The sequence below is a fragment of the Chiloscyllium plagiosum genome, unplaced genomic scaffold (assembly GCF_037043375.1).
Source record: "Chiloscyllium plagiosum isolate Xiang-an unplaced genomic scaffold, Cpla_swu_hap1 HiC_scaffold_23, whole genome shotgun sequence".
In the NCBI taxonomy this organism is placed as follows: domain Eukaryota; kingdom Metazoa; phylum Chordata; class Chondrichthyes; order Orectolobiformes; family Hemiscylliidae; genus Chiloscyllium; species Chiloscyllium plagiosum.
The window spans coordinates 54202077-54224212 of NW_028270161.1; the positions used below are offsets into that span (position 1 = coordinate 54202077).

General features: G+C 40.7%; 1 protein-coding gene across 1 annotated transcript in view; it reads left to right on the forward strand.

The window, feature by feature from the left end:
• Positions 1-17860, forward strand: part of etnk1 (ethanolamine kinase 1) — a 55430-nt gene extending 37570 nt beyond the window's left edge. Inside the window, exon 8 of the mRNA XM_043713402.2 lies at positions 14433-17860. Within this exon, the coding sequence (XP_043569337.1) occupies positions 14433-14505 (73 nt within the window). The 3' untranslated portion in view covers positions 14506-17860. The remainder of the gene's footprint in view (positions 1-14432) is intronic.
• The last annotated feature ends 4276 nt before the right edge of the window (positions 17861-22136 follow it).

The window sequence follows — 22136 nt, forward strand, 5'->3', positions numbered from 1 at the left end:
GAAGTGACTTCACCACAGGAGATGACCTCACCAACCCAAAGGAACCCAAACATACAAAGAGAAAGCAGGACTTATCAGCAGTGCTTCACCTGAAGCCCCTGATGTTATCTAGTAGGGTGACAAAATGTCTGGAAATGAACCTTCCAGCTCAGCGAGCAAACCTACATCCAAAACCTCAACCTGAGCTACAAATCTTCTCAAAACTCGCTCAACAAACGAGTCTATGACTTCACCCACAATCGGCCCTACAGATCTTTCCAAAACCTCTCAACTAACTAGTCCATGTTGGTGTTTATCCTCCACGTGAGCCCCCTCTCATTCTTCCTCTTTTAAACCTACCATCATATCCCTCTGACATCCTTATTGTCTACAACCAGACTGTGCAATCTAGTCTAGCCAAAATTCAATGCGTTAATACAGTATCCTTTATGCTAGTCCTTGGTTTGCATTCTTTTAAAATAACCTTGCTACCCTATAGCACAAGCTAGTGATTTGTGTTACTGCTGCTAGATCCTTTTGTTCTTTACCCAAATTAGGCTTGCATCTTCCAAATAGTAAATGACCCCCCCACCCACCCCCCCCTCTCCATTGTTCCTGTGAAAATGTCCTAGATTACATTTGTGGTGAGCGCCACTTGTCAATTTTGTCCATTGTGCCAGTTTATTATATAGAGTCATAGAGATGTATAGCATGGAAACAAATTCTTCGGTCCAACTCGTTCATACCGACCAGATATCCCAGCCCAATCTAGTCCCACCTGTCAGCACCTGGCCCATATCCCTCCAAACCCTTCCTATTCATATACCCATCCAAATGCCTCTTAAATGTTGCAATTGTACCAGCCTCCACCACATCCTCTGGCAGCTCATTCCATACACGTACCACCCTCTGCGTGACAAAGTTGCCCCTTAGGTCTCTTCTTTATCTGTCCCCTCTCACCCTAAACCTATGCCCTCTAGTTCTGGATTCCCCGACCCCAAGGAAAAGACTTTGCCTATTTATCCTATCCATGCCCTCATAATTTTGTTAACCTCCATAAGGTCACCCCTCAGCTTCCGATGCTCCAGGGAAAACAGCCCCAGCTTGTTCAGCCTCTCCCTGTAACTCAGATCCTCCAACCCTGGCAACATCCTTGTAAATCTTTTCTGAACCCTTTCAAGTTTCACAACATCTTTCCGATAGAAAAGAGACTAGAATTGCACGCAATATTCCAACAGTGGCCTAACCAATGTCCTGTACAGCCGCAACATGACCTCCCAACTCCTGTACTCCATACTCTGACCAATAAAGAAAAGCATACCAAACGCCTTCTTCACTATCCTATCTACCTGCGACTCCACTTTCAAGGAGCTATGAACCTGCACTCCAAGGTCTGTTTGTTCAGCAACACTCCCTATGACCTTACCGTTAAGTGTATAAGTCATGCTAAGATTTGCTTTCCCAAAATGCAGCACCTCGCATTTATCTGAACTAAACTCCACCAGCCACTTCTCAGCCCATTGGCCCATTTGGTCCAGATCCTGTTGTAATCTGAGGTAACCCTCTTCGCTGTCCACTACACCTCCAATTTTGGTGTCATCTGCAAACTTACTGAAGGGCTGAATGGCCTACTCCTGCACCTATTGTCTATTACCAACTGTACCTCTTATGCTCGCATCCAAATCATTTATGTAAATGACAAAAAGTAGAGGGCCCAGCACCGATCCTCGTGGCACTCCACTGGTCACAGGCCTCCAGTCTGAAAAACAACCCTCCACCACCACCCTCTGTCTTCTACCTTTGAGCCAGTTCTGTATCCAAATGGCTAGTTCTCCCTGTATTCCATGAGATCTAACCTTGCTAATCAGTCTCCCATGGGGAACCTTGTCGAATGCCTTACTGAAGTCTATATAGATCACATCTTCTGCTCTTCCCTCATCAATCTTCTTTGTTACTTCATCAAAAAACTCAATCAAGTTTGTGAGACATGATTTCCCATGCACAAAGCCATGTTGACTATCCCGCATCAGTCCTTGCCTTTCCAAATACATGTACATCCTGTCCCTCAGGATTCCGTCCCAACAACTTGCCCACCACCAAGGTCAGGCTCACCGGTCTATAGTTCCCTGGCTTGTCTTTACCGCCCTTCTTAAACAGTGGCACCATGTTTGCCAACCTCCAGTCTTCCGGCAGTTCACCTGTGACTATCGATGATACAAATATCTCAGCAAGAGGCCTAGCAATCACTTCTATAGCTTTCCACAGAGTTCTCGGGTACACCTGATCAGGTCCTGGGGATTTATCCATCTTTAACCATTTCTAGACATCCAACACTTCCTTCTCTGTAATCTGGGCATTTTGCAAGATGTCACCATCTGTTTTCCTGCAGTCTATATCTTCCATATCCTTTTCCACAGTAAATACTGATGCAAAATTTTCATTTAGTATCTCCCCCATTTTCTGTGGCTCCACACAAAGGCCGCCTTGCTGATCTTTGAGGGGCCCTATTCTCTCCCTAGTTAACCTTTTGTCCTTAATATATTTGTAAAACCCCTTTGGATTCTCCTTAATTCTATTTGCTAAAGCTATCTCATGTCCCCGTTTTGCCCTCCTGATTTCCCTCTTAAGTATACTCCTACTTTGTTTATACTCTTCTAAGGATTCACTCGATCTATCCTGTCTGTACCTGACATATGCTTCCTTCTTTTTCTTAACCAAACCCTCAATTTCTTTAGTCATCCAGCATTCCCTATACCTACCAGCCTTCTTTTTGCAGTTCTGGTCTCATTCGATGTAACGACACTGTTCACCTCTATCGACAAAACCCTAGCCAGAGAAACAATAGCCAACCTGCTAGAGATACAGAACAGACAACAAAACCGGGAACCTATCAACAAAGACTGCATATTCAAACTACTGGACCTGTGCCTCACAACACACTTCACATTCAACAACCAAATATATGAACAAATCAAACGCACACCCATGGGCTGACCCATCTCTGGACTCATAGCAAAAGCGGTAATGCAAAGATTAGAACAAACAGTCTTACCACAAATTCAACCCAAACTCTGGGTCAGATATGTAGATGATACCTTTGTAAGCATTAAAAAGACAGAAATAGAGAACATACACCGGATCATCAACGCCACACTCACAGGAATCCGATTCACTAGAGAGGAAGAAAAGGACAACCAACTCCCATTCCTAGATGTGATGGTACAGAGAACACCAAACGGAGAATTCACCACAAAGGTATACAGGAAAGCCACACACAGACCAAGTCCTAAACTACGAAAGCAACCACCCCAACACACAAAAAAGAAGTTGCATCAAGACACTGTTCAAAGGGGCCACAACGCACTGCAGCACACCAGAACTGCAAAAAGAGGAAGAAGATCACCTAATACAACGTATTCGGCAAAAACGGATACCCCCGCAATTTCATCAACAGATCCCTAAGGGAAAGACAACAGAATGAGGACATGCCACAAACCAAAGGACTAGCCACACTACCATACATCAAAAATATTTATGAACTGACAGCCAGACTACTGCGACCACTAGGACTCATAACGGCACACAAACCAACAGCCACTCTCGGGCAACAAATCACCAGGACGAAGGACCCGATACCCAGCATGAGCAAAACCAATGTAGTGTACAAAATCCCATGCAAGGACTGCACTAAACACTACATAGGACAAACAGGAAGACAGCTAACGATCCGCATCCATGAACACCAACTAGCCACGAAACGGCATGACCAGCTATCCTTAGTAGCCACACACTCAGATGACGAGCAACATGAGTTTGACTGGGACAACACTACTATTATAGGACAAGCCAAACCGAGAACAGCCAGGGCATTCCTAGAGGCATGGCACTCATCCACTGATTCAATCAATAAGCACATCGATCTGGACCCAATATACTGGCCATTGCAGCGGACAGCTGGAACTGACAACCGGAAGTGGCAGATACAAATCACTATAAATGCCGGAGGAAAGATCACAGAAGCGCTTCACAGGAGGCTCCTAAGCACTGAGGATGTCACCGAGACAGGGGACGAAACGATTGCAACACAAATTCCCAGCTCAGCGAACAGAACCACAACAATTATGGTCGCTGGCCACAAAGTGCTCCCCCGCTGACATCTCAGTCACCTGCCCTGCCTTATTTCCCAAGAATACGTCAAGTTTTGCACCTTCTCTAGTAGGTACATCCACATACTGAATCAGAAAATTGTCTTGTACACACTTAAGAAATTCCTCTCCATCTAAACCTTTAACACTATGGCAGTCCCAGTCGATGTTTGGAAAGTTAAAATCCCCTACCATAACCACCATATTATTCTTACAGATAGCTGAGATCTCCTTACAAGTTTGTTTCTCAATTTCCCTCTGACTATTTGGGGGGGTCTATAATACAATCCCAATAAGGTAATCATCCCTTTCTTATTTCTCAGTTCCACCCAAATAACTTCCCTGGATGTATTTCCGGGAATATCCTCCCTTAGCACAGCTGTAATGCCATCCCTTATCAAAAATGCCACTCCCCCTCCTCTTTTGCCTCCCTTTCTATCCTTCCTGTAGCATTTGTATCCTGGAACATTCAGCTGCCAATCCTGCCCATCCCTGAGCCATGTTTTTGTAATTGCTATGATATCCCAGTCCCATGTTCCTAACCATGCCCTGAGTTCATCTGCCTTCCCTGTTAGGCCCCTTGCATTGAAATAAATGCAATTTAATTTATTAGTCCTACCTTGTCCCTGCCGGCCCTGACTGTTTGACTCACGTCTGTTCTCAGCTGTACCTGTCTCAGATCGATCTCTTTCCTCACTATCTCCCTGGGTACCACACACCACCTTACTAGTTTAAATCCTCCCAAGCAGTTCTAGCAAATTTTCCTGCCAGTATATTAGTCCCCTTCCAATTTAGGTGCAAGCCGTCCTTCTTGTACAGGTCACTTCTACCCTAAAAGAGATTACAATGATCCAAAAAAGTGAATCCTTCTCCCATACACCAGCTCTTCAGCCATGCATTCATCTGCTCTATCCTCCTATTCCTGCCCTCACTAGCTCGCAGCACTGGGAGTAATCCAGATATTACTACCCTTGAGGACCTCCTTTTTAAATTTCTGCCTAACTCTCTGTAATCTCCCTTCAGAGTCTCAACCTTTTCCCTTCCAATGTCGTTGGTTCCAATGTGGACAATGACCTCCTGCTGGCCCCTCTATCCCGTGAGAACATTATGCACCCTCTCCGAGACATCCTTGATTCGGGCACCAGGGAAACAACACACCATTCTGCTTTTTCTCTGCTGGCCACAGAAATGTCTGTCTGTACCTCTGACTACAGAATCCCCTAACACAATTGATCTCTTGGAAGCCGACGTACCCCTCGTTGCATTAGAGCCAGTCTCAATACCAGAAACTTGGCTGTTTGTGCTATGTTCCCCTGAGAATCCATCACCCCCTACATTTTCCAAAACAGCATACCTGTTTGAAATGGGTATATCCACAAAAGACACCTGCTCTGGCTGCCTACCTCTCTTACCCTTCCTGGAGTTAACCAAGAGTTCCTGGAATTTCCCCTTTCACCCTAAACTTATGCCTTCTAGTCCTGGACTCCCCCTCCCCTGGGAAAAGACTTTGTCTACTATCCATGCCGCTCATGATTTTATAAACCTCTATAAGGTCACCCCTCAGCCTCCGACGCTCCAGGGAAAACAGTCCCAGCTTGTTCAGCCTCTCCCTATAGCTCAAACCCTCCAACCCTGGTAACATTCTTGTAAATCTTTTCTGAACCCTTTCAAGTTTCACAACATCTTTCTGTTAGGAAGGAGACCAGAATTGCACGCAATATTCCAACAGTGACCTAACCAATGTCCCGTACTACCAAACAACTCCCAATTCCTGTACTCAATACCCTGACCAGTAAAGGAAAGCATACCAAACGCCGCCTTCACTATCCTATCTACCTGCGACTCCACTTTCAAGGAGCCATGAACCTGCACTCCAAGGTCTCTTTGTTCAGCAACATTCCCAAGGATATTACCATTAAGTGTATAAGTCCAGCTAAGATTTGCTTTCCCAAAATGCAGCACATTACATTTATCTAAATTATTCTCTATCTGCCACTTCTCAGCCCATTGGCCCATCTGATCAAGATCCCATTGTAATCTGAGGTAACCTTCTTCGCTGTCCACTACACCTCCAATTTTGGTGTCATTAGCAAACTTACTAACTATATCTCTTATGCTCACATCCAAATCATTTATATAAATGATGAAAAATAGTGGACCCAGCACCGACGTGCAGCACTCCCTCAGTACTTACCCTTCGACTGTGCAACACTCCATCCGAACTGATCCTCTGACAGTGCAGCAATCCTTCATTACTGACAATCCGACAGTGTTGCACTCCCTCAGTACTGACCCTTTTTTTTTCTACTTCTTAATGTCTTGTGAAAATTTGGAGGCATTGCGTTTGCAGATTCTGAGGAAGCATGAGACAGATACACAAACCAAGCCCTTTCTGAAACTCTTTGCAATAGGCTATTTAGAGTCATGGAAATGAACAGCATGGAAACAGACCCTTCCATCCAACTCGTCCATGCTGACCAGCTATCCGAACCTAATTTAGTTTCATTTGCCAGCATTTGGCCCATATCTCTCTCAACCCTTCCTATTCATATACCCATCCAGATACCTTTTAAATGTCTCAATTGTACCAGCCTTCACTACTTCCTCTGGCAGCTACTTGCAAGCCCTTGAATAAGTGTTGAAACACTCATAACTCGATGCAATCTCAAATAAACAGCAACCTACAAAATGCTATCACTGTCATTTTCAACCCATCCTTTGATTCTCCGTTATACTGGTTTGAACAGAGGTAAAGAAACAGCCTTTGTGACCACCCAGGGGGACCTTGTAATAAAAGTTATTTGCAAATTTGGCTTGCATGTGATTACCACGCCCTCTAATAGTTGCCTGAAAGGTAGAGGTGAGCTGTATTCTCCTGCTGCAGTCCTTGGGTGTCCCACATTGATGTTAAGGAGGAAACTCCATGATTTTGACATGAACCATGCGAAGAGCTCTCTCACTGGGGTGTCCCTTTAAAGTTGGAAAGTTACTATCGACCAGGAGGACCCAAGAGCTGCTGCCTGGTCAGAGAGAGAGAGAGAGAGAGAGAGACAACTGGTGGGTCACACACCTCCGGTGAGGGGCGAGTTTGAGAAGCTGGGACCTTCATGGGAACTTCAGACATGATAGAAATTGAGCCAACAATGTTAGCATCACGAACCAGCTAGCTGAGGTAACTGAACCCCTTTGTGGTGTAGGAATTCTATCCCTTTAATAGAGCAAGCTTGAGAATTCAACACGAAAATAATCCTGTTCGTGCAGGAGTTCTGAACCATCAGTACACAGATTGCTGAAGAAGCTCAGCATGTTCATCAGCATCTGTGAAGAGAAAGAGACCGAGTTCACCTTTCAAATCCAGTTATTTCTGCAGGAAAGTTTCTTCAGAACAGACCATTTTGTGGAAGGGTCACTTGAAATGCAAATTTTCTCTCTCTTCACTGATATAATGTCCTTCTGTAATTTGTTGCAGTCACCCTTAATGTTGACTAAACCAAACACCCATTGTGGTGATGCTTTAAAAAAACACTGAATTTTGTTTTGATGGTTCCTTAGTTTGAGTGATTTGCCTGTCCTCCAAAAAACAATGAAACGTTTCTCTAATTTTTGTGTGCAGTATTTGCTCACTATATTTTTGCCACCCATTAAAATTGAGAAACATATTTCATACAACTACAAAAGTCAACATTAATTTGGTTGCATTACCATTCAGCCGACAAGGTCATGCCTTAACCTTGTTTGAATTGCCATACGTACTTTTTTTAACTTACTTCAAAACTTATGTTAAGGACTGATATTTTATTTGGTTTCTCTTTCTATATGCAAAAAATCTTTTTAAACTGGAAATTAATGCTTTAATATTGGCTGATGTGTGAAGGCAAATGTACTTGAGTGATGTTTCCTTAAACTGCCTATTAAACTGGAAAAATAAATGTGCCAGGTTAGCTTTATATTATTCATAGGAACTCTCAGGTGAAAAATTGCACAATGCAAGATATCCAGTACCAGTACAGGTTGCTCTGATGCACTGACACACAGAAATAGGAGAGCCTAATGGTTTGTCCTGCTTCCTGGTCAAAACATTGGGCACCGTGATTAGCATTGTATAATATATTAGTATTTGTAAAAGGACATAAAAGAATATTTAAGAAAAATCCAAGTAGCCATCCGAGAATTTTTCATTTTGTACTTAACAAGCATAGGTCGTGTTACAGCAGTGCAAATGTTTAGTCTTCAAGCAGTTTGTATGATTATTGAAAAGTACGTAGTGTGCGTGCGCACATGCATGTGTGTGTGTGTGTGTGTGCCATGCTCATGCCCATGCCTGATTAAGAGAAAGGAGTTGTGCAGTGATCCTGCTGATAGTTCCTGTTGAGCTAAAGATTATTATTTTTGAGGCACACTGATAATATTATGCCTTGCACCAGGAAGGAATAAATAATTTATTTTAGAGCACAGCAGGACAGATTTGCATGGGAAAGGAGGGAGAATGTGTTAATTGATTGGATAATCCTTGTGTTCTGGGTATTCATGGCTCCTTAAATATTGTGATTGTATGGAAATATTCTTTTAACCCTATCTCACTTCTACCTGAGTTTACGTCTCCATTGTCCCTAAATTACAAGAGTTGCTATCTGACATCTATAGTCTGTTGGGAATAATGTAGCTGTTGCTTTTGGTCACCACTCCAAACTCCTGTTCCCTGGCTAGTTACTGAAGTTATCTCTCAAATAAGTGTCTGCTACAAACCAGAAGTTTGAAACATTAGTGCTGTATTTGATCTGAAGGTGAGTTTCTGGTCATGTAATCACTAAAATTGCCCAATTCTAGTTTCTGCAGCTCTGCCCCTATCTTAATTTTCTGAAACTCTTATTCATGGCATTGCTACTTCTAGATCTGATCATTCCAATGCACTGCTGACTGGTATCCCACATTCTACTCACTGCAGACTTGTCATCCATCAGTCTGCATTTCCTATTCAACGTGTACAAAGTCCTGTTCATCTATCACCCCAGTGCTTGCTGATCTACACTGGCTCAAAGTTAGCCAGCATCTTGCTTCACAAATTGTCATCCTTGTCTTCAAATCCTTCCAGGCTATGCCATCTCTTTCCAGCTCTTATCTCTGTCATATCCAGTCACTGCAAATCTACAAAATACTGACACTCATTTAATTCTGCCCTTTTGAACATCCTTGAGTTAAATTTTTCCATCATGCTAACTTGCCTAGGCCCTGAACTGGAATTTCCACTCTACACTACTTTGCTTCTGTGCCTTTTTTCTATTGTTTATGACAGTTCGTAAAACCTCCCACTTGACCAAGCTTTTGATCATCATGCATGCTGGGACATTTTATTACCTTAGAGATACTTTGCAAGTTGGTGAACCAGCAAACGTAGGCTGAACTTTCAGTTCTTGGTGTAAACTGTGGATTCGTATAGTTTAAAATGAGGTCAAATGTTCCCTCTGAATTCTGAGCAAATATATTGATTAGTTAAAATCCACAAGCTCTGTAGATGGGAGTTCAGTTTTGATAAAATCAGAATTGCACTTGCTCAGCTGTTACATAGTGAAGACTCCTATCTTTTTTTTTGTCTAGAATTATCGTGGCTTCATATTTCCATTCAAGTTAGCACTTTGTATCATCTGAGGAAATGAGAAATATGAGCAGCATTGAGCCATTTTGATCTGTCACCAAAATCATTGCTCCATAAAACTTAACCAAGTAATACATTGTGTGTGTGATTATCAGATTTGTCTACTCTTTTACTCCAAACCTTTGTAACCAAATTTAACATACCATTTGACTTTGTGATTGTTGTTGCCTTCATGTTAACTTTGTGATTCATATTCAAGTTCCACTGAATGCAAACATTTGCTTCCTTGTTCAGAGTTTTTCTTAAACTAAAGTAGATAATTTCACATCTCCACGTTATGAATTCTATTTTCATTCTTTCATCATTCTTATCTTCACTTGTGGGACATGGGTATCGTTGGCCTGGCCAACATTTATTACCCATCTCCTGGTTGCCCCGAGAAGGTGGTGATGAGCTGCTGCCTTGAACTGCTGCAGTCCTTTGGGTGTAGGTAAACTCAGCGTTGTTAAGAAGGGAGTTTCTGGATTTTGACTGGGAACAGTGACACTGAAGGAAAGGCAGTACATTTCCAAGTCAGGATGGTGAGTAGCTTAGAGGAAAACTTGCAGATGGTGGTATTCCCATGTATCTGCTGCCCTGTCCTTTTAGGTGGTGTTAGTTAAAAATCACACAACACAAGTTTATAATCCAACAGTCATGATTTGGAAATGCCGGTGTTGGACTGGGGTGTACAAAGTTAAAAATCACACACCAGGTTATAGTCCAACAGGTTTCTGTGGAAGCACTAGCTTTCAAAGCACTGCTTCTTCATTTGTTACAATCACCTGATGAAGGAGCAGCACTTCAAAAGCCAGTGCTTCCAATTAAACCTGTTGGACCTATAACCTGGTGTTGTGTGATTTTTAACATAATCCAACAGGTTTATTTGGAATCACAAGCTTTTGAAGTGCTGCTGCTTCATTAGGTGGTTGTGGAACAGAAACACAAGACACAGACTCTATAGCAACAGGATTGCAGTGTCAGGGAATGTAATATTAAAGAAATTTAGCTTAAGTCTTTTATCTTTTAGAATGACCATGTTAGTTTTGGTTCCTTCATATATAAATTCCAGAATGTTTTTTAGTTACATTCTCAAGGAGCTTGTAACAATAGGTGTCATCTCGGCTCAGATAATGCATTGAAGGTGTGAAGTTCATGTCTGACTGTGTCTCAATGTTAGGTCAGACTAATTCAATTTCTGAAGTGCGAATTGATTCTTCTGCTTCTCAGATGCTGCCTGAACTGCTCCACACCACACACTCGACTGTGATCTCCAACATCTGCAGTCCTCACTTTCTCCTAGTTACAGAATCTTACATGGATATATGCAGGTTTGAGTAAAATAAAATGTAATTTTGCAAGTACAAATTCCCCCCACAAACTTATTTATGCGTGTGCAGGGGAGACCGAATGAGTGTATGCACGTGGGGATGTTCGGGTTAGGAACAAGGAGTGTTCCCTCCCAGTCAGGGAACACTTCAGTGGTTTGGGATATTCAGCCTTGGACCTTCATGTGACCATCCTCCAAGGTGGACTTCAGGACAGGCAACAGCACAAAGTGCTGAGCAGAGGCTGATAGCCAAGTTCAGTATCCACAGGGATGGCCTCAACTGGGACCTTGGGTTCATGTCACACTACAAGTGACCCCGCTACACTATACACCCTCATTCTCACGCGCGTGCGCACCGCTTTCTCTCACATGCAGGCATGCGCGCACTCATGCAGATCCTCTCATACAGAAGCACTCCCTCATTCTCAAACACACAGCCCCCACACTGTCACCCACACATGCACCCCCTCACAGACTTATATCCCATTACATTCACGCTCAGACACACACCCCCACATGGACACACTTACTCTGTCTCCCCTCCACACGCATGTATAATTTTGTGGGATGAATTTGTGCTTGCAGAATTACATTTTATTTCGCTCAAAAACTGCACAAATCTATTTAAGATTCTGTAACTCCCACTTTAGAAATAGTCAGTCTGACCTAACATTGAGACACAGTCAGAATTTAATGTATTTGAGCTGAGATGGCACCTATTGTAAAAAGCTATCTTGAGAATGTAAGTTTTTAAAAAAGTTCTGGGATTTACATATGAAGGAACCAAAATTAACATGGTCATTCTAAAAGATTTCCTGATAAAGGGCTTATGCCCGAAACGTCGATTCTCCTGTTCCTTGGATGCTGCCTGACCTGCTGTTCTTTACCAGCAACACATTTTCAGCTCTGATCTCCAGCATCTGCAGACCTCACTTTCTCCTCCCATTCTATAAGATGAAAGACTTAAGCTAAATTTGTTTAGTATTGCATTCCATGACACTGCAATCCTGTTGTTAGAGTATGTGTCTTATGTTTCTGCTCCACAATCACCTAATGAAGAAGCAGCGCTTTGAAAGCTAGTGATTCTAAATAAACCTGTTGGACTATAACCTGATGTTGTGATTTTTAACTTTGTCCACCCCAATCTAACACCAGCTCATCGAAATCATGACTTTGAGATAGTAGTAGTCTTGGGTTTGAAAGGTGCTGTCTGAGAATCTTTCATGAATTTGCTGTTTGCTGTGTTCTTTTCACTCAACCCATTTCCTGTCCTGTGCAATGCTCCAAAATCCACATACACTATACAGTTTCTATTGTATATTTTAATTACATCCTGAAAAGGTCCTAACCAATTTGACAAACATGATTTTAGTTTAATGAACCCAAATTGGTTCTCCTTAATCACCCTGTTACCACTTTGCTGCGAGCAGTGAGGCAAATTGGCTTAGTTCCTGTTTTCTTTTTTCTCTTTTCCCCCTTCTTGTGTAGTGATATTATGTTTTCCATTTTCTAAATTCTTGGTAACGGTTTTAAAATCCTAAATTCTGACAGACCAAAACCAAAATCGCTGTCTCTGTAGCTACTATTTAAGAACCCCGGAATAAAAATTGCCAGCTTCAGAAGATTGCCACTTGGATCCATTAATTTCTCCAGTATAATTTACTTAAATTCTTTATTCTCTTTATACCCTTGGTTCCCCATTATGTCCAGAATGAGTTTAATGCCATCCTCATTTCTTATTGTCTGTGCTGACAACAAATTCCTGGTCATACTTGAGTTCTGAAATCTTCCCAATCCTCAGGCTTACTGCTGATTTGTTTTTTTGGCAACATTGTAAGTCTCTTTTCTCAAATACTACTTTAATTGTTTTTGTTAATCACAATTGAGCTACTATTTGAAGATAGTGCCTTAATGAAATAGATTTGCAAATTGTATTACTTAAATGCTTTTTTTTCCAGAGATGTACACAACATTGCATTTCTTTTTCCATAAAAACATAAAAGCAGGAGTAGGCCATTTGGCCCATCGAGCCTGCTCTGCCATTCAATAAAAGCATCTTTTGGTGAATTCGGCTCCACTTACTTGGCTGCTCCCATAACCCTTAATTCCTTTACTGTTCAAAAATCTACCTTTTGTCTTAAAGATATTCACCAAGATAGCTCAGCTGCTTCACTGAGAAGGGTATTCCACAAATTCACAACCCTTTGGGTGAAGAAGTTCCTCCTCAAGTTGGTCCTAAATCTGTTCCCTTTTCTAAGCTATGCCCTCCTCCGGCCCCCCAGTTATAGCTTCATCCACCAGTGGAAACAACCCTCTTGCTTCTATCATATCTATTCCCTTCATACTTTCTTATGTTTTCATAAGACCCCCCCCAAATTCTTCTAAATTCCAATGAGTATAGTCCTAGTGAAACTCCTTTGCACGCCCTCCAGTACCAGTGCATCCTTTCTAAAAGCTGTTCCTTTTCTCAAGGATACTATGTCCTTGGTTTATTTCAGAGTGGTATTAAACTGCTCTCTGTGCTGATTAGACTGGTTTGGTGTAGAGATTAATGGGTATTCCGAGACCTTTTTGTTTGTATGTAAACAGATGAGACTTTCGGCCGAAGTGACCTGTATAATGAAAGTGAATTGGTCAGCTCTGTAGCTGAGCAGTTTAGTTCAGACCAGAACTAGTTGGGTGTTAAACAGAGAGTTGTGTGTAAACAAACTCTCTCTCCTTCTGCTCTTCTAACTTCAACCTGTAAGCATCTGTTCCATTTTTTTTTACTGTGTTTCAAGAGGGTTTGCTTATTGGGACTGTTATGTATATTCGAACAGCATAACCAAGTCTAGTTTGGATAGACTGAGTTCTGTAGGGGTTCTTTATTCTGTTCTTTGTGTTTCATTGTGTAATCTTGTGAATATATTTTTGTCTTTTTTTTTGAAAACCTGGTAGTCAATTAGCTATCTCACTCCAGATAATTTTCACACTGCACTTACCGAAACAAATCGCAAAGTTATGGTCTGGTCTACCTGCTTAAGAATGTTCTGAGTGGTCTGGCCTAGTCCATAACACACATTACACAAATCTGATGTATCATTTAGAAATTCACTTTAGACTGTGTTTCTGATCAGTCAATGCCAATTTAAATAGTAATTCTTCTTTTGTTTGATTATAGTTCATTCATTTTCTTCCAATGCAGGCTAATTGGTTGGTGCTCAGCAATTTTTGTACCTCTTTTTAGACAGTATATGTTCCAAATCCCTAGCTGCTGCTCCTTCCTTGATCAATTTTAATAGTGTAGAACAAACGTGTATGCAGTAAATTTAAAATTAATCCTTGTAAAATCACTTTTCTCCCCCAGGTATGCAGCCGTGCGATTCTGCCAATATTTCAAAATGAAGCCTGAAGTTACAAACTTGAAACTTTCTGAATGACAACAATTTTCCCATTGCTGAAGAACAGAAAACTAGCAGAATGAATTGAGTATGTTGCAAAGTACTGTCAAACTGGAATTCTAATGCTTTCTAAAATACCGTGTCGTTGTATTAAAACTACATAACATTGATCCAAAAGTTGTGGTTTAAGAAATACTTTAGTAATTTGACACTAAATATGCCACTTAATTATGCTTGAAAGCAAATTTGTTAACCGTACTTTACATTTCTAGTGGAAACTACCATTTCACTGCAACTAAAAATTTAACCATTTGTCAAATTAAATATTCTTCATCTACAGTTCCACTGCTAATAAATGTGCTGAGGCAAAAATCGTAATCTGTTGGAGCATGTAATTGCTTCACATGTTAATCTTCACTTACCTTGTCTTGCACGAAAGCCCTGTTCGTGGCTGGGCGTAGTTGTTCCTTCCAGCCAGTGCCATAAACATCGAGAGATCTAAAGTTTTGAGGAAAAATGTTTTCACTAAATAATATTGTCAGTGTTTCTGTTTTTGGAAAATTGAATCTTCTGAGATGTTAGTTTGCACAAGAGCCTGATCTTTAGGATGGTGGTCTAATTTACACATGTAGTTGCTAGTCACTTGTGGGTGATTCTTATGTTCCGGTGGCTGGTGAGGCAATATGTGGATCTTTGAAGAGTATTTGCATTTATATAAAAAATGTTGCAAATACTCAACAGGTCATGTAGCATCTGTGGAGAGAGAAAATGCTGATATTTCAGCTCCGTGACCTTTAATTAGATTACAAACACACATTCCATTTACTGTCCCCATTTCCATCCTTGTTCTTTTCCAATTCAATATTATTTTTAAATTTTTTCCCAGCTTCACCTATTTTGTCAATCTCAGTTGGTCCCTGGTTCCGGAACACTTCAACGTTAAAATGTTGAGGATTGTTTTTCTGCAAATTTGGCCTCTTCTGCATCCACCATTTCTTTCACCCTGCCATTGACAACTGTAGGTTCAAGCATCTAGACTGTTCAATAATTATAAAACTTCAAACTCAGTTGCACTTCATAGGAATAAAGAGTTGCGACTTATTTAGAGTTTTTTCAGTGAGACTGATGCCTCAACACAATCAGTAAATTGCATATTTTGGGGGGCTTCAACACCATATGAGGATAGGTACAGTCACTAATTAGCAGCTTCTGGATATCCGTGTTTAACTTTGAATGTGCAAACTTTAATTGCTGTTAGTTTCAGGATAATAACAGCACATTCCAACCGCTTTCCTGTCATTTCTGCTGCAAAATAAAAATGCTAACCTTAAATCCCCATACAGCAGTAGATAAAGACAGTACCCTGGCTCTGAAGAATTGCTGATTATAATGCAACATAGTATGTCATAAAGACTATCTTCTGTTCCTTTTAAATGTAAGAATTATATTAACAGATACCTTGTAAAAAGAATTGCAGCAGTTCTTGTACAAATCTCCATTTTATTTAGAGCAGACAGAACTTTTTGTAAATGATGGGGTTAAGTTGTTAATTAAGCTTGGTTACAACATCACCTTGAAAAACTTTGTAATTTCTTTCCATTAAAATAATCTTTTCTTTCAAGTATATATTCAATTGTATAACTCTTGATTGTGAAGTAATGCTGAATAATTTATTTAACTTTACCATCCTTGGAAAAGGGGACTTCTTGATTTGACCAGAACAGTTGCTCATTGTTTGCACTTTAGCCAAAAAAGACTCTCCTAAATTTGGTAAAGGGTTTTAAGTTATTTGTATGGATAATGAACTATTAGACATTAAGCTGCACAATCGATGCACCCATCCAAACCTATACTGAGAATTAAATGGTAAGCAGAATGTTAAGTTAATTTATGTATTTTAAAAGACTGTCACTTGTATCTCTGTTATATGGTGATTTATAGCAGTTTTGACAAACTTAGAGATTGCTGAAGCAAAGCCAAATACAGTTTTGTGCTTGCAAACTTTGACTGTTTTCTTGCATGTCAGCAAATCTTGCTTAAAGTTTGTTACATACCTCTATTTGATATCCTTCATCTGAAATAGAAAAGGTAAAGGTTGACTCATGTTCCCAGTATTTCCTGCTTTTACTTTTAACAGTTCGGGCTTAAAATGAGCTCATGCAAATTAAAACAAGAGCCTGTATTTTTTTTAAAAAGTCAATATTGCATCTAGTTCATATACTTTAAATATTGGATTTTAAAGCACATATTTATTACCTACATTTTTATGCAGATACCTGTCTTTTATCAAATTCAGCAGTCCTCACTTTCTTAAATCTATCTTAATTGCTTTTACAAATGTGTTTGTGTGTGTATGCCCAATTATTTTTATTTAATGAGAATCCATCTGTTGGAGACTGTATAACACATCAGTGGAAGCTAACTTGAGTGATGATGAGAATATATTCCATCACATTAAAGTTGGAGGATCTGATTTTGTGGCCTACAGCACTGAAATTAACCATCAAAACTGAAGTTGTATGATGTTTCCTAAGATGGCCTCAAATAAATTAATATTTTTTGTTGAAGTGATGTAAACATGGCTGCATAGATTTATGGCCCTGTAAGATACTTGGTACATCAATCTGCTGCATCTGAAAAATAGAATATAGTTAGGTTATGGCAGATGCAGCTGTCAAAGCTGTTTAAATCAGCATCTTCTTTCAAATGTCATGTAACAAAAAATTTTAAAAATCTCAGCTGATGCAGCACAGTTCAAGGCTATTGCATTAAACTATTCATTTGGTGCAAACAATGGGTATTCTTTGACCAGCTATCCAACCAGTAATCCCAAGCTGCTTGTGATAGTGTCCCTATCTCTGAATCCCAAAAGCCCACATTCTGCTTTAAAGGTGTGTTCATAGCATCTCTGAACAGGTTCATCAGTAAATATATCCAATTAATCCCAATCCTGTGCTGTACCTGATAAGCTTACAAATATTTCTATTTAAATTCTGTACTGTATTCATGTCTTTTCCCCATCATCTCATCCTCTCCAACCCTCAAAATTACTATTAAATCTACACCCACTACTTTGTCGAATAGTAGTATTCCAGATAATCACAGTTTGCACATAAGAATACTCGTCTCCCTATAGTTCTTCTATTGACTTGCATTATCACATAATGGGGAGGTTAAGGGTGGTGCTTTTCCAACGTCTGTATCTGTACATCCATTTAGACGTGAGCTTTTTTTTTGAGGTAACATTCTCAAGAATTTGATGCTTCTGTGCTACCTTTACAATGTGATGTGAATGGATTACTAAACATGAGCCAGCTTTTAAATTATAAAGAAACTTTGTGCCACATGAAAATGTGTAAATTTGTAAATAAAATTCTTACCCTGTTTGCTTTTCTATTGGTGGTCCAATTTCTGTCACTGTTTTCTGTCAACCAGGTATAATGCAGTAGTCAGCTTGTTACTGAAATGCAAAGGTTTTGATTTCAGATTCCATTGTGCAACATTTCTCTCAACAAATGTGGGCTACCTGGATGAAGACGTAAATCCATAAGCTTCCTGTTAAAATGTCAACTGATTTAATTTGTACTTCAAGGCATAGAATCAATTTTACATCTTTTTTTTTGAGAATCGATAGATATTTACACTATAGGAGGTGGTTCAAGGTGCTCTCCTGCCTGTTCCCACCCACTAAATCTTGGCCTATAGCCTTGAAGGTAATAGCACTTTACAAGAGCTTTTAGATATGCACTTAAATATAACAAGAGTACCTGAAAGGATGACAGGGCAGGCAGAGCTACAGATGCTTATTCCCATCTGGGTGGAATAATTGCATCTCCAATCTCTTAATCTTCCTAACTCTTACTCCTGGATAATTGGGTCCTATTATTAGTCAATCTATCAAGACCTCACAATTTGCACGAGTTAGAGATTTCCTCATCCTCCGCTTCAAAGAACCCTAACCAATTCAGTCTTCTAGCTAAAATTCTCCAGTCCTGGCAATATTCTCTCAAATCTCCTACATTACTATCATGCACTTCTATGGCTCAGCTAATGTGTATTCAGCTGTAGCTTCCTTTTAACCATTTTATTTGTCTGTCCAGCTGCCTTCAGGAATATGAGAGCATGAAGCCTGTTCCTCTCTACGTGGCACTTTCCTACCATTCATTGCCGCCTTAACATTCCCTAAATCTGTTGTCTCTCACCTCTTGTTGAACTTAAATTACCACTGTTACACCATCTGGTTCATTGATTTTTTTTTAAAAAATAGTCTGAAGCTTTGACTCAAATAGTCCATATTAGTTACATCACATAGAGTCATAGAGAAGTACAGTACAGAAACAGACCCTTCAGTCCAACTCATCCATGCTGACCAGATATCCCAACCTAATCCCGTCCCATTTGCCAGCACTTGGCCCATTATCCGTCTCAACCCTTCTTATTCAAATATCTATCCAGACGCCTTTTAAAGGTTGCAATTGTAACAGCTTCCACCACTTCCTCTGGCAGCTCATTCCATGTTTGCACCACCCTCTGCGTGAAAAAGTTGCCCCTTAGGTGTGTCTTTTTTAAATATCTTTTCCCCCTCACCCTACACCTATGCCCTCATGCCCTGGACTCCCCCACCCCAGGGAAAATACTTTGTCTGTTTATCCCATCCAAGCCCCTCATGATTTTATGAACCTCAAATACAAGTCACCCTTCAGCCTCCGATGCTGCAAGGGAAAACAGCCCCAGCCTATTCAGCCTCTTCCCACAGCTCAAACCCTCCAACCCTGGTAACATCCTTGTAAATCTTTTCTGAACCCTTTCAAGTTTCACAACAACCTCCTAATAGGAAGGAGACCAGAACTGCATGCAGTTTTCCGAAAGTGGCCTAACTAACGTCCTGTACAGCCACAACATGACCTCCCAACTTCTATACTCAATACTCTGACCAATAAAGGAAAGCATACCAAATGCCGCGCTCACAATCCCATCTACCTGCGACTCTACTTTCAGGTAGCTATGAACCTGCACTCGAAGGTCTCTGTTCAGCAACAGTCCCTAGGACCTTACCCTTAACTGTATAAGTCCTGCTGAGTTTTGCTTTCCCAAAATGCAGCATGTCATATTTGTCTAAATTAAACTCCACTTCTCGGCCTATTGGCCCATTTGATCAAGATCCCGTTGTAATCTGAGGTAACCTTCGCTGTCCACTATACCTCCAATTTTGGTGTCATCTGCAAACTCACTAACTATACCTCCTATGCTCACATCCAAATCATTTACATAAATGACAAAACGTAGTACACCTAGCATCAATCGTTGTGGCTCTCCACTGGTCAAAGGCCTCCAGTCTGAAAACAACCCTCCACCACCACCCTCTGTCTTATACATCTTGCCATAATAAAGTTAGCATTTCTCCTCTTGATTTATTCTATCATTATTCCAAATTTAACTGAGTTATGATCACTGCTGCCAAAATACTCTCTAAATATTCATCTTTCCAATTTCATTTCCTAAAACATAAATCCTGATCTGATTCCCCTCTCAGTCAGTAGCAAGATGCTTTCTCTTTAACATGTTTTTTGTGAATTTACACTATCTACCTTTTGCACATTAGTTATCAAGTTTAATATTAGGGCAGTTGAATAATAACCCCTGCGTCTTCTGGTCTCTCTGCTATCGGAAGGATGTTGTGAAACTTGAAAAGGTTCAGAAAAGACTTACAAGGATGCTGCCAGGATTGGAGGGTTTGAGCTATAGGGAGAGGCTGAATAGGCTAGGGCTGTTTTCCCTGGAGCGTCAGAGGCTGAGGGGTGACCTTATAGAGGTTTATAAAATCATGAGGGACATGAATAGAGTAAATAGACAAGGTTTTTTCCTTGGATTGGGGGATGTCCAGAACTAGAGGGCATAGGTTTAGGGAGAGAGGAGAAGGATTTAAAAGGGACCGAAGGGGCAACGTTTTCATACAGAGGGTGGTGTATTTATGGAATGAGCAGCCAGAGGGAGTGGTGGAGGCTGGTACAATTATAACATTTAAAAGGCATCTGGATGGGTACATGAATAGGAAGGGAGGGATATGAGCTTAAAAATATGTTGCTGGAAAAGCGCAGCAGGTCAGGCAGCTTTCTTATGCCCGAAACGTCGATTCTCTTGCTCCTTTGATGCTGCCTGACCTGCTGCGCTTTTCCAGCAACACATTTTTAAGCTCTGTTCCCTAGCATCTGCAGTCCTCACTTTCTCCTAGGGAGGGCTATGAGTCAAGTGTTGGCAAATGGGACTAGATTAATTTAGGATATCTGGTCGGCACGGATGAGTTGGACTGAAGGGTCTGTTTCCGTGCTGCACATCTCCAATTCTACTGACCTGTTCAGATTTGCTAATATATCTGCTCTTTCTATCTTACTAGAGGCGTGTAGTGCATAACCCTGATTAACCTGAAATTATTTGTTTTTGGTTCAACCCACGTGGTTTCATTTTGTATTAATTCTGCCATATTTTCTATCCTTAAAGTATTGTGTCCATGACCTTTTTTTTGAAATGTCTTTGCTTTCTAGAAAGCTTTCTAACCTGGAAAATTGAGCTATTATGCTGGCCCTTCTTTCCGTTATATTTCCTATCTATAATTTCACGCTTCCATATGTCAATCTATGCTGTTAGGTCATATGCCTCATTTCTTAAACTAGATGCATTTAAAACTTTTTTTTCTGCTTGCCATATCCATTTTCTCCCCCTTTTCAGAATCTATTCAAGTTTGTCTCTGCCTACCAAGCTAGTTTGGACCTGTCCTAAAACCAGTAACAATACGAGGCAAAATGTCGATTCAGGTTTGCTTGATGGGAACCTAGCTAACTTGTAAAGTTTGTTTCTTCCAGCAGAATGGGTCCCAATCCCTCAAGAATCTAAAGCCCTGCCGCCTCCCCCATTTCTCCTGTCACATATTCAACATTTTTTATCTTCTATTTCTATACTCAGTTGCATCATGAGTAATTACAGTTGAAATCCTGCCTTTCACTCCCTAAACGCTGTGTCTGCAGAACCTTGTCTCTCTTTATACCCTGTGATGTTAGTGATGAAATGGATTTTAGCTGTTCACCCTACTTTTAGCTGCTCAGTCATGTCTTTGACCTTGGCATTGGCGAGACAACCTACCATCTTGTAGTCATAACTGATGGTAAAAATTCTTGTCTGTCCCTTGCCAGTATATCTTCAACCAATTTGTTAATCTTCCAGTTTTCTTCCTCCCCCTCGTCTGCCTACCTCCAAGTGGATTGACTCTTACAATCCTCTGCAACAGTTGTGGAAAATTGCTCACCATCACCCCAAGTGGGGATAAGGTTCTGTAGCAGGTTTCGCCCACCTTGAGACACTTTTACTTACTTTTTAAATCTGGTGACAGAAATGTCAAAATGTAGCCCTCACGTTCTGAAATTTTAAACTGACAGCTGTTTTAGCTTGTACAGACTTCATTGCATATTCGGGTAAAGTCATGCTATTTAGTATTGCTGTGTTTGTGCTGATAATGATGTTGTAAGGACCTATGCAGGAAGCAGTCACATCACTAGAACTAGTTGCAATCTAATTGATGGTTATTTTCTATTAAAAATTATGTGCACACACCACCTCTTTGATCATTCCAAAGCAGCTTGCTTACAGTTACTGTTTGTGGAGTCTTGCTGTATGCA